This window comes from Ictidomys tridecemlineatus, chromosome 1 (genome assembly GCF_052094955.1).
Source record: "Ictidomys tridecemlineatus isolate mIctTri1 chromosome 1, mIctTri1.hap1, whole genome shotgun sequence".
Classification (NCBI taxonomy): Eukaryota; Metazoa; Chordata; class Mammalia; order Rodentia; family Sciuridae; genus Ictidomys; species Ictidomys tridecemlineatus.
The window spans coordinates 29,579,087-29,593,265 of record NC_135477.1 but is presented as its reverse complement, the minus strand read 5'-3'; the positions used below and the strand labels follow the sequence as shown (position 1 = coordinate 29,593,265).

Here is a 14,179-nt window from a genome sequence, read left to right as displayed (position 1 = left end):
ATGGAATGAAATTAGAAATCAGTTATTAGGAAATGTAAGGAATTTACAGATATGTGAAAATTAAACAGTGCACTTCTTAAGTAATCAATGGGTTAAAGAAAAAAGCACAGAGGAAATTTGAAAACAGTTTGAGATTAATTAAAATGTAAAACATAACAGAAACGTATGCGGTATTACCTAACAGTCCTTATCAGGTAATCTGTAGCTGCAAATGCTTATATTAAAAAAAGATGATCTCAAATCAGTATCCTAAACCATTCATCCGAAGAAACTAGAAAAGAAGAGGTAGACAAAACCCAAAGTTAGCAGAGGGAAATAATAAAGATTAGAGCAAATATAAATAAAATAGCATTTAAAAACAGGGAATCAACAAAACCAGAGTTTTTTCTTTGAAAACGTCAATAAAATTGATAAACTTTAGTGCTGATAAAGAAAAAAGAAAACTTAGATTGTTAATCATTAATGATAAAAGGGAAACCCCTTCCAATCTTACAGAAATAAAAGGACTTCATGGGGAGTATTGTGAACAGTTTCTGTGCTGTCAATTTGGATAGTTAATGAAATCGGCAGATTCCTAAAAGACATATACACCAAAACAGGTAACAAGAAGTTGAAAACTTGAATAGAGCTATGTTTTGAGTGGGATTGTGTCTGTAAAAAAAAAAGATGTAATGAAAAAATAAGATAATCCCTGGTAATTATGGGCGAGACCTCATTTGGCAATAAGGTCTTGATGGATGTAAACAAGTTAAAATGAAGTCACATTGGGTTAGGAGCTTTAAATCCAGTCCCTGAGGTCTTTCTAAGGATAAGGGAGGTTTTGAGATGCAGGCATACAGAGAGAAGACCATGTAAAGATGGCGATAGAGATTGGAGTTTTACTGTTTTAAACCAAGGAATGCCGAGACTTATCTGCAGCCACCAGAAGCTTGAAAAGGTGTGGAAGAACTCTTAAGATCATTCAGAAAGAATGATCCTACTGGCACCTTGATTTTAGATTTCTAGAATCCAGAGCTGTGATAATAAATCACAGTATTAAGCTACTTAGTTTATGGTAATGTGTTATAGCAGCCCTACAAAACTAAACTAGACTAGAACAAGCGTGTTAAGTTTTTTGTCACTATGACCAAAATACCTGACAAGAGCAACTTAAAGAGAAGGAAAATTTTATTTAAGAGGTCTAAGCCTTGCTCTATCTGCTTACAGTTTACACCAGTAGTCTATTTAGGTTAATTCACTGATAAATTTACAGCTCTCACAATTGAACAACCCTGCATTGTTTAATATGAGTTTTGTGGGGTACATCTCATATTCAAACCATAATGAGATTGGGTTAATAATTTTTAGACTTATATTAAAGAAAAAGTCCATGGCCAGATATCCTCACTGGTGTTTTCTCTCAGATATTTAATGAATTACTACCAATTCTTCACTAACTTTTTCAGATTATAGAGGGGAAGACTTCTTTGTTCCATGAGGCCAGTATTATGGATACCAAAACCAGACAAAGACATCACAAAAAATATTGACCATTATCACTTATGAATATCAATACAAAAAACCCTCAACATCAGATCTGCTAGCATATAAAAAGTACACACCATGACCTGGTAGGATTTGTCCCAGGATCCCAAGGTTGATTTAATGCCCCCAAATCAATTAATGTAATGTGTGTTAATATAATAAATGATAAGAAACCATATGATCATGTCCATAGATGCTCTCCAGAAGCAATGTGGCCAGACCAGAAACCATTTGCTGGTTTAAAAAAACAAAAACAACAAAAAAAACCCCACAAAACACTTGGGCTGGGGCTATAGCTCAGTGACAGAGCACTTGCCTATCATCCATGAGGCACTAGGTTCCATCCTCAGTACCACATAAAAATAAACAAATAAAATAAAGGCATTCTGTCCATCTACAACTAAATACACACACACACACACACACACACACACACACACACCAATAGACTAGGAATAGAAGGGAATTTCCTCGACCTGAGCTACAAAACACCATCATATTTAATAACAGACTGAACAGCTTCCTCCTAAGATATGGACTCCTATTTCTATTCAACACTGTCAGGGAGCTTCTAATCAGGGCATTTAAGCTATAAAAAGAAACCAAAGTCATCCACATTGATAAAAGGAAGTAAAACTATCTTTGTTCACAGATGACTTGATGATGAATATAAAAAGTCTTAGGAATCTATAAAACTGATAGTTTATAAATATATTCAGCAAGGTTCAGAATATAACATCATTTTTAGAATATCTGCTTTCATTTAGTGATGAGAAATACTACGATTAAGAAAATTCCATTTATAGTAGCATCAAAAAGTAAAACACTTTGAAATAAAAATATCAAAAATGTAATGCTTATACACTGTGAATTACAAAACATTGAGAATAAAGTGATACCCACATTTGATCAGAAAAGTCAGTATTGTTAAGATGACATCACTAAAAAAAAAAAAAAAAAGATGACATCACTCCCCAAGTTGATAATTGCATTCTCCATCAAAATCCCAGGTGATTTCTTTTTTAAGAGATGGACGAACCGATTCTGAAATTCACAAGAAAATTTAGAGACCTCAAGAAGCCAAAATAATCTGTAAAAGAACAAATTGAGAGAATTCATACTTATTAATTTTAAAACTTGCTACATAGATAATGGGAATAGAATTAAAGTGTCCATAAGTAAAATTTATGACCATTGATTTTTGATAAGTATCCCAAAACAATCCTTTGGAGGAAAGAATTATTTATTTAACAAAAGGTACTAGAACAACTGATTCTCCACATGCAAGAGAATGAAGTTGAACTCCTTTTGTATACATTTACCATACACAAAAATTAACTTAATATAAGTCATAGACAAGCTTTAATACTGTAAGACTCAGAAGGAAACAGGAATAAATCTTCATGATCTTGAATTAAACAAATTTTTTAGTTACGACTTCAAAAACAGAAGGGATAAAAGATAACTTTTAAATTAGAATTCATTAAAATTCAAAACTTGTGCTGCTAACAGTACCATCACTGAAGAAACACAAAAGAAGAAAATATTTGCAGTTCATCAATCTAATAATAGAATTAAGTCAGAATATGTCAAGAATTCTTATAATTCAACAATTTAAAAAATTGTCCAATTAAAAAAAACTGAGCAAAGGATCTGAGTAGACATTTCAGATGGCCAGTAAGCACCTGAAAAGAAATTGAATATCACTAGTCTTTTAGAAGATATAAATCTAGAGCTGGGGATGTACCTCAGTGGTAAGGGTATTTGCCTTGAATTTATGAGGCCCTGGGTTCAGTGCCCAGTACCAGGGAAGGAAGAGAGGTAGGAAGGGAAAGAAAGAAAATATGAACAAGATATTGCTTCTCATTTACTAAAGATGAGTATAATCAAAATGATAAGTATTGATGAGTATGCGTCTCATAAACTGCAGTTGGGAATATAAAGTGGTATACCTGCTTTGAAAATAGTTTGATGCTTCATCAAAATGTTAAACATAGTTAAAATATTATCCAGATGTTCCATTTCTAAATACATATTCAAGAAAAATGAATATATACATCCACACGAAAACCTGTACACAAGTTAATAGCAGTATTATTATAATACCCTAAAAGTGAAAGCAATTCAAATACTCATCAACTGAAGAATAGATAAATAAAAAGTGGTGTATCCATACAATGAAGTATTCATTTTGCAATAAATGAAATTAACTACTTACACATGCTACAGTGTGGACGAACCTTGAAAACATTATTCTAGGAGCTGGGGATGTGGCTCAGGCGGTGGCACACTCACTTGGCATGCATGCGGCCCGGGATCGATCCTCAGCACCACATACAAACAGGGATGTTGTGTCCACTGAAAACTAATAAATAAATAAATAAATAAATATTAAAATTCTCTCAAAAAGAAAAAAAAAAAGAAAGACTGAAAACCCAGAGAAAGAGCTCATTTCAGTCTCAAGTGGAGCTGAGATTTAAAAAAAAAAAAAAAAAAAAAACATTATTCTAGGAGAAAAAAAGTCGATCACTGGGCTGGGGATATAGCTCAATTGGTAGAGTGCTTGCCTCAAATGCACAAGGCCCTGGGTTCACTCCCCAGCATCACAGGGGGAAAAAAAACCACACACACACATTTAAAAAAGAGTGTATGTGTGTATGTTTATTTAGATGAAATGATATCCAGAACAGGCACATCTATAAAGACAAAACATAGTGTAGTTAGTATATTGGTTTCCTAGTGTTGGTGTGGGAATGGGGATTGATTATTGTTTGAGAAAGGACACATAGCATCTGCCTGATGAGTACTAGGCTAGTTGCTCTGTTGTGTTCCATTACATATGATAGGAGTCTGAATGCTACATTAAATACTACATTAAAGTTTTAAGTACTCTATAGATACATCTTTCAGTATCTAACTTCAACTGACTGAATGTAGAACTAAGGAGTGAAATACAGGTATAATTTATGTTTTAAAAAATCACTTAATGAAATGACACTGAAGTACAATACAATTGAAGAGTTTGATGGCACTTCAACTGATGCCTGTTCTTAATATGTTTTAGATGTTTAATCTATATCATAATTATTTATGATTTGTGTTTCAAAATTACTTATATATTTAGAAGAGAATGTTGACAGATAACATTAATAGTAAAAAAGTTTTTATGGTTTATAACACTTAGAATACTTTAAACAAATTATATAACAGATTTACTGTTTATATAGAAATGTTAAATCATTGCTGTAATTTGAATAAGCAAGTGAGTTCTTTTTGTTAAACTATTTGTATGCAATATATAATCAATTCTAAATGTGTCAGTAAGATGTATGTATGTCTCTGTCTTGGTTGTGCTGTGTGGCACAATTCAGGTAATGGAGAAATCATAGCAAGTTTTTACAGATAACAGTAGATATATTTAAAAGCCTTGAGGAAATATTTTGTGGATTATAATATGCCTTTAATTCTTGTTTAATTACCTTATACCAGTGTACATTCTGTTTTCTTTTTTGGAGCACTTTTGATGATTCCATGATTAAAGTAAATGCATGTATTGATATATTACAGTGAAATAAAGTAAGTTACATGCACTGAGATGTGGAAAACATTGTCAGTTTACTCCATTGTTCTTGAAGTCTGGAAGCAGATGCTATACATCTCGTGGTTGAATTCAGTACAGCATTTTGGAACTTTTCATTTAGACAAACGTTTTGATCTAAATCTTACAATATTTTATATTGTAAGCATGTTTAGACACACGTATATATTGTAACTAAAGATGCTGCAGTGTTTATATTTAGAATATGAAGTACACTCTTTTCCTACTCAGTTTTCTAGTGTTAGTTTGACTGACTGACTACTCAGTAAAGGTTTGAGAGCCATAGTTTGTTAAGTAATCTAGGAACAGAATTATAAAATTTGATAAACTCTTCTTGAATTTTCTTTCCTGAATGCTTTTTTTAAAAAAATTGGTATATATTGATTATACAGAAAAATGTGTTTCATTGTGCCATTTTCATATATATTTAGAAAGGTAATTTGTTCAGTTTCACTCCCTTTAAAAATGTTTTGTGTCTGGAGAAAATATCCCATTCTAGGAGGACAAACATGATCCTTAAATGAGATCTGAAATTTTAAAAAGTTTTTTAAAATGTATAAAAGCATACCATCTGAATGGATTTATCTGTGAACACTTGCTTTAAGAGAACCAATATATTTTAATGCTCAAAGAAATTTTCCCTTTAGAGTAATTATTGTTTAATTAGCTTATGGTAAATTGTGGGGGAAAACTCATAATTGAAAAATGTGAATAAAATTCACCCAAGCTGTATGTTTATACTCATTTTACTACTATTATAGTTTTGTGGAGATAATTTTTATCCTGAATTGAAGTTTTAAAATACTTTAATAATATTAACTAATTTGTTTAATATGCTATTAGTATTTGTTTATAATTATACATCTGTTTTTTATTTTGAATGGGGAAAATTTTTGTACAAATATTTCACCAAATATTTTTGCAGGGACACTTAGTCCGTCTGGATGAACCAGCTTCGGGAGCTGGGCAGGAAGCTCTGCTTAAACAAGAGCAAGCAAAAATCATTCGATTCGAGAGACAAGCAGAAGAGTTCCTCAATGCAGTCTTTTATAGAAAAGGTTGGTTTCAGTGAAGAATGACATTTAGCATCTGCTTGTCTTACATTAATCTTCTTAGTTTCAATGTTATTTTTAAAGTTACTCTTAAAAGTAATTTTTTTCTATGCTAATGATGCACTTTTTTTCTGTATTCCTTTGATCAAGGTGAATTTGGAACAGAGTTAACGCAATCCCTGTCCTGCCACCCCCTTATCTCTGAAGTGATGATTTTAGTCAAATAGTTAAATCCATTATTATGAAACTCTGAAAATTTTAAGGTCTCAGTAGTTAGGTTTTTGTTGAGCAATTTTTTAAATATAAGCAGTTACTAGTTTAATTATCAGTAACTATAAAACCTACTATATAATATTTTAGTAATTCCAACCTGAAATTTTATTTGGAAAGAAAATGTAGCTATACCTTTACCAATTAGATGTTTTTTCTTTTTTTTAACCAATTAGATTTGTAAACATTTTCCCCTTGGTATAGTCTTAGTTCACTAAAGTTTTTTAGATTATTAAAATTAGGGTGATAAAACTCATAATAAAATTTTTTCTTACATTTGAGGTGTCATTTAATAGCTCTGTCTCTTGGATTTTTCAGTTTGTTTTTCCTCATTGAAACTTGGTTTCTTGTTTTTTGTTTTTTGGGTTTTTTTGGTAGTAGGGTGTGAGGTTGAAGCCAAGGGCGCTTTACCATTGAACCACATCCCCAGCTTTTTCTATTTTTTATTTTGAAACAGGGGCTGACCTTGAATTTGCAATTTTCCTATCTCAGCCTCCCCAGTCACAGAAATTACAGTCATGCACCACCATCCTGGATTCTTCTTGAAACTTGATAGGCTTGTTTTATATTTCTTTTAAAATTCAGAGAATGTATGTTTAATTGTAATAGAGGCTTGGGGTGTATAAATTCTTCATAAAGACCTTCGTTGTTTTTTTTTTTTCTTTATCTGCAAAGCATAATTGCCATCAGTCAAGACCTTCAGGAAACTTTCCTTCACCAACCATTGTAGTCAAGATTCTTTCAAGAAATACTTTCTGAATGATTTTGTATGCTTAATTACCCTTTTACTCTAGTTCCAAGATGGAGGTTACTATGATAGGTTCTAAAAAGGGTTTCCTACAAATTTCTGGTAATCTTGAATGTCCTATGTGATTCCCTTTTCTTTATGTATTGTGGTGTAAACCTTTCATTCCTCTGGAAATTTTCTTTTTCCCTTCTAAAGGGTGTACAGTTTTGACTGTATACTCTCTGGTGAGTATTTGTTCTAATGGGTTGGGTATAGTTGGGTATCAGCTGGGCTTCTTTTTTCTTAATGTGATCAATATGTTTAAATAATGGTATAAGATTAAATATCTTAATAAAGTTAAGGAATGTAGAGATTATTGGGCTGGCACATTTTCCCCCATTTTTTTCAGTAAGATCCATTGTAAATTCAAAAATTTTAGTATACCCTCCATTCTCTTTTAATACCTGCTGGTAGCCTCTGACCTAAAAATCTCTCAACTTAACCTCACAGGCTCACCTCATCATTGCATACAGTTCCCTGAATTCCAACATTATATTAAAAATAGTCATTTTCTTAGTTTTATGGATGTTTTTGATTTTTTTATTAAAGTAATTCATATTTAAGGTTTAAACAATAACCAGTTCTATGAGTGTATTAGCCAAATAAAATATCTTTACATTTCCTCTTCTTTAGAATGTATACAGTGCAAAGGTCTGATAGCAAGCTTTATTATCTAGAGAGAAAAGCTTTTGTACTTAATTTGTATGGAGGAACCCATTTTCATCCACTCTTTGTTTAGGGACAATAAGAAGTTATTCTGTCCTACTTCTAGTAGTCTCATCCCTTTGTCATAGAGGAATAACTTAAATTAAAATTTTTATCAGTTTTGTTTAGAGGGATTCTGACCTTAGATCTTAAGATACATTTCAAGAGATATGAGAATCCTCTGAAACTGTATATATGTAACTTAAGTTTTTATGTTTGTTTTTATACTAGCACAAAATACTCAGAAAAGAATGATTTGGAATTGGAAGAATTCCAGTTACTTCCCCTTATGTTATATACCAGTGTTATTATTTTTAGATATTTTTAAAACCCTCTTGGGTATATCTTAAAGATGAACATTTGTACTCTTCAAATTAATATAGGTTGAGTATCCCTTGTTTTCATAAACATCAGTTTAATATTTCTTATCCCAAATGCTTTGGACCAGAAGTGGGTTAGATTTCAATTCAGATTTTCGAATATTTACATACACTTTACCAGATGAAGAATGCTCAGCCTTTGTTTCAGATGCTTGGATTTAGCCCTTTGTATCCAAGCAGTACAAATTATATATTTTAAATAATCAGGCATGCAAAGGTTTTGTATAGCTAAATAGAAATACAGATGCAATGAAAGTAGACTTTTATGATAATGGACTCTATTGTAACCAGTTTTAACTTTAGAACAATATTATCTTATAAAATTCTATTAATCACATTTCCTTTTTAATTTGCTTTGTCACTTATGTTGTTTTTTTTTTTAAAAAGTGATACCTTTCTAGAAGTTAGATTTCCATTTTAAATGTACCAGTGGCTATAATTTAATTTTTACATGTTTTTATGTAGTTTTACTTTCATCTGAGTTGTTGCTTTTATTTGACTCAAATTGTGTCTATTTCCCTAGGCATGAAAATGTATATAGAACTTGTGTTATAAGTCAGAAAATGAATGCTTTCATGAAACTTTCAAAAAAAGATACCAAAATTTAAATGGCAGAGTTGTCATTCATAAACATTGAGAATATTTTGTCTCATGATTGTATTAGTCATTTTCATTCATTAAAAAGACAAAGTATACTATAGGCATTTTAAGCGTAAGGAGCAGTTTATGATCTTTATCCTAAGATCTTTGACAAATCACAAAGCTTTTTAAGGATATTTACTTACTAATACTAGTTAAACACAGAGATAATTCTTTAATATTTCATTTGCTTCCTATTTGGAAAATTTTTATTACATATTCTCCAGTTTTCTAGGGGGAGAAAGGTACCACTAATATTAAAATTTTATAGTCTTTCATACATAGATTTATGCTATATAGGGGGAAATGGATCTTAACTGGAAAGTTAAATAACTAATGAAAATCCAGTAGAGAGATTTAAAAAGCACTATATGGCTAAAATGTTTAGTAAAACTGTTGAAGAAGCATTGTCAGTGAATATAGGAACTTCTGAACCTCACCTAATTAAATATCTTTTTTCATAAACTATCTGGAATACTAATAGTGTATATTTATAGAGAAGAAATTTAGGATTAAATACTCCTTAGTGAGACAAAAATGATATTGATAGAGCAAGCCTCGTTAAACTTCAGAAAATTAAATAAATATTGTGACTGCATGAGCATATTCAGGTATTGAATGTTCTCCTTTTGGGAAAATATAAAACGTGTTGTTATTATTATGAGTTCTGTGAAGTTTGAGCGTTTTGTTTTTTGTGGAGATTTTAGTAATAAAAGTCAGTTTTTCTTGTGCCTTTGTGCTTTATAAATCAATCTCACAGGTTCTTCACAGCTCTAAGATACTGTGGGTATTTGCCTTATATTGCTAATCTTCAAAAGACCAAGGAAACAGGTTTTCTGAAAACCATCTTAAAAATGCATTAGAAGTGTGGTGGGGAGTCAAAGGTACAGGTAGACATTTAAGATCAGGGAAAGAGTTTTGATTGAGTTTTATCAGAAATCATCTGTACTAATTTGTAGAGGCTACTTTTTTATCACTTTTTCCACATTTATTAAAAGAAAATTGGTATAAATTGATTCCTTCCATTCATTACTCAGCTAAATTGAATGCACACTTTACACCAGGCAAGATTTAGGTATATATACATACATTTAGTCTCTGCCCCCAGGAAGCTTCTTTTCCTTGATAGGCTAGTGTTGTAATTATAGAGATGTGAGAATCTTTTATTTTTATGTATATATATGCGTGCGCGTGCATACACACACACACAAATATGTAGATTTCACCTTTCATCTTACCCAAATTTGAACTTGAAGGTCCCTTCTGGTTCAAAAATTAATGAGTTCATATGGTTTTTATTTTAAAATTGACTAGACATGGATAACTTAAGTGTTTTTCATTACTTTTCTAACTGTTCTGTTAATATCTGGAAGAGTATACTTAAAGATTCTTAATGGAAAATATAAAAGATTATTCATGGAAAGTATGTGGTCTATCTTCCAACTTTTGAGAATTGACATTTAAACTTCTAACCCACAGTTTCTAAAATTATTGTCCTCACACAAGCAGCATCTAGCAGCTTGTTAGAAATGCCAGTTCTTGAGCCCTAGAACTGCTGAATCAGAAACTCTGGGGATAGGATCCAGCAGTCAAAAGACCTCAAAATGATTTCAGTGAACATTAAAATGGGAAGACTATTGCTCTAGCCTATCATGACTGAATACTTAAAATTAAGTATCTGATTTTATGATCTAGTTATGCCATCAGTCTTTAGCAAGGAATGAATTAAGCACTCGTGAATTCAGTAGTCCAAATTTTGGAAATTTAGGAGAGGACAGTTGATGGAAAAAAACTCTAAGGGAAACAATATATTCTCTGTAGATGTTAACTGGGGAATAACTCTTAAGAGAAAGGTTTGGGGATTTCTATATCAGGTAAGTGATTTTAGCCTATAAAAGATAGTATTTGTAACCCTTTAATTTCATAATCTTGGGGGGAAATGTTTAGAAATATTTTTATGAAAATTTTATTTTTAAAACCTGCAACTCAAAAGCTTAGAGATTAAAAATATAAATCAAGGGAAGTACTATTTTTAAGACTTTGCATTTTAAGAAAAATATGAATGTTTTTGTGAAAGCTGTCTTTTTTGTTGGTTGGGTTTTTTTTTTTTTTTTTAAAGTACAATTTTCCACTTTAAAAGTGAATAAATCTTTGTTTACAGACAGTCCCTGGGTCTTCGACCCCAATATTCCCCTAGTGGCCCGTGAGATCATGCAGCGAATGATCCAACAATTTGCTGCTGAATATACCTCAAAAAATAGCTCTACTCAGGACCCCAGCCAGCCCAATAGCACAAAGAACCAAAGCCTGCCGAAAGCATCTCCAGTCACCACCTCTCCCACGGCTGCAACTACTCAGAACCCTGTGCTCAGCAAACTTCTCATGGCTGACCAAGACTCACCTCTGGACCTTACTGTCAGAAAGTCTCAGTCAGAACCTAGTGAACAAGGTATGGTTTGATAATCATGGTCTCCTCTGTCCAATCAGAAAACTTATTCGGGGGAGAAAAAAATTATTGGCAATGAGGGGACCAGTAGTTAATGATAGAATAAAATATAGTGTGATTCTAGCTAGGTGGTAGCCCATACCATAGTCCAACTATTGGAAGGCTGGAGCAAGAGGATCATTTGAGCCTAGGGATTCAAGGCCACATTGGGAACCATAGCAAGAATTTGTCTCTTTAAAAAACAAAACAATAATGTGAATCTTAAATTATTCCTCACTATGCAGTGATAGATATGTACAGATAAAATTCTTAAAACCTTACCTGTCAGTAATTCATAGTTGTGATTGATGTACCACCTAGGTATTTATAGTCAGGTGGTTTATAGTTGTAACTGATTTTTAAGTTATTTGATACTAATACAAGCATTTTGAACTTTCCAAAGTATTGTCCTGTCCATTTTCTAAAAACTCCTATGAAAAGTTACGTTTCTATTTTTTCCTTAATGTTTTAGAATTAGTACCTGAAAAACACACCTTTACTTGTTTTGTTCTGCAAATGAGATCATAAGGAAAAATGTTTTTATTTGCAGTTTTAAAAAAGAAATTACCAGGGTTAGAAATAAAAGAAGACAATAGAACACACTTTAGTTGAGTGTATTCAGTGTTTTGTCAATACAGAAATATATACATATTTACATACAATGTATTGTGAACTAACTTTAAAGTATTTCTGAAGGGGAATTTGTGAGTGAGGACCCAAATTAGTAAAGAGGTTAAGAGTATATCTGTTTTGTTTAGAAAATGTTTGAGTCTCAGAAAGTTTATTATCTTAAGTAGAATAAATATTCCTCTTGCTTTATAATCTCATTTGACCTTTTAATTTCTCAAAAGATGAATTGGCCATTTCCATTATAAATAATTTAACTCAGTGATGTCTACAGTAATGATTTTATTGTTTTAGAAGTCTCCTCTAAGAGTATACAGAAAGGTTATAAGATCCGTGAATATATTGGTGAGAAATAAGTTTATTTTGAAAGAAAATAAATTTAAATCTTAAAAGAACATCTTTGAAAGGACTTTCCTTTGCTTATTATAAGAATTTATAAAGGTTTTACATTTGATGGTCTGGCTTCAGTTGCTTATTGAAAAATATATTTTTTGAGTAGTTTTTCTTTGTTGTTGTTTTGTTTTGTTTTTTTTTTTTTCCTCTTGGGATATAGTAAATAGCAAAGAAAAGTATCTAAATTCCAAGAGATTGACAGGCAGGATTCCAAATTACTCTGTGTTCACCTCAATCGGTGTGCCTTTGGTTACCAAAGTTGTGTCTTTTCTGTTTTGTTAAGGATCATTTTCTTTACCACGAATTGGTAGTTTTTAATAAGAATCACTTTGCTCTAAATATTGCATCAAAGCTTCAGGTTTATAATAGGAAAATGACAGCATAGAGGTATATTTAAAATACTAGTAATGAAGGTTAACATAAAATGATTCTACTAGTCTGATTTAACATCTCATAGCTAGTGTTGCCCTTAAAAGGTATGTTGTATTGGCAACACACTCTTAAGAGAATTTGAACTACACGATAACATTATAGTGTATGGACTTCAAGTGAAGCAAAAATGTTTTTTAAAAATGTCTTATTGCATTGAATTTTAGTGTTTTCAATTTTAATTACATAATTTTGTGGCAGACTTTAAATATGTTTTCTCATTGGGTTAGATAAATTGCATGTTTGATTTAGAAATCTAAATTATTCTGTCTTTGGTTGGAAATAGCAGTGCATTTGTTTTTTAGATATCTAATTAAATGAAATATCTAATAAAGTACTTGATTCTGTTAGATTATAGTTATATTTTTTTGAAGTGTTAATGTCTCTAAAGGACAATGTTTTCTCTTGATATTGACTTTCTTATTTATACATTTAATTGCATATTTATTTCTGACAATCGTAATAGGGAATTAGAATGTCCTCAGACACCAGTTGGATAAGTTCTATTGTGGAGTGAATTCTAACAAAATAAGTTAGCAGGATCTTTCTACTGGCCATCTAAAAATCAGAGGCATTGGGTATTATCTTGCTCTATTTATTTTGGACAGAATGGCTGCTTAAAAAGTTGTCCTGTCTATGAGATCTGTGTTTAGATAAGTCTACAAGAAGGAACGTATCTTTGTGGGAAAAGAAAGTGTCCCGATTTTATTTATTAGCAACGTGAATTATGTGATCTGGTCTAGCTTCTCGGTTACACTTAGGCTCTAATTAGTATCAAGATTGTTTCATTCTTTCTTAAACTAGAAACCACCAGTTTTTAGTGTCTTATTAAAATCCTTTGTCTTCATAAATTTCAGCAATTGAATTTTTAATTTCTGTGTATTCTTCAAAGGATTGAATCTAAAATACATTTATCTTGTTTAGTGTGTACATATAATTTAATCATATAAACTCATGTTTTAAAATAATTTTGTTATTTAAATTTGTCTTTATCTAATTTTAAATTAGTTTGGATCCAAGTTTCAGGTAGATTTAGATCTTGAGGAATTTGGTTTTATAGTTTCTAAGACAGTTTTTTTAATGGGACATTAAAACTTACATTTGAATCAAGGTCAATTTAGAAAATGAAGTATAAGTCTGGTACAGAACATCATGCTGTATGAACTGCTATTTCTAATATTTCACCATATCTAAACATTGTCTATAATATGCTTTGCCTTTTCTTTTGCACTATTAATAAAATATTGAATCCTTAGATAAATTTGATCTAACATACTTTTCTTAATTTAT

At 31.2% G+C, this 14,179-nt stretch overlaps 1 protein-coding gene across 17 annotated transcripts in view; it reads left to right on the top strand.

Annotated features, from left to right (window-relative positions):
- Lcor (ligand dependent nuclear receptor corepressor) overlaps nucleotides 1-14,179 on the top strand; it is a 181,479-nt gene that overhangs the window by 82,804 nt on the left and 84,496 nt on the right. For 9 of the 17 annotated variants that reach the window (XR_013431234.1, XM_078032721.1, XM_078033123.1 and 6 more), the window contains 2 exons: nucleotides 6,048-6,180; nucleotides 11,117-11,404. The exons of 3 other annotated variants lie outside the window; for them this stretch is intronic. Coding sequence is in view for 13 of the 14 variants with exons in the window: in XM_078032721.1 (XP_077888847.1) it covers nucleotides 6,048-6,180; nucleotides 11,117-11,404 (421 nt within the window). In the remaining variant the exon portion in view is untranslated. The remainder of the gene's footprint in view (nucleotides 1-6,047; nucleotides 6,181-11,116; nucleotides 11,405-14,179) is intronic. 5 more of the 17 variants (XM_078032907.1, XM_078032849.1, XM_040273539.2 and 2 more) reach the window with 2 other exon arrangements.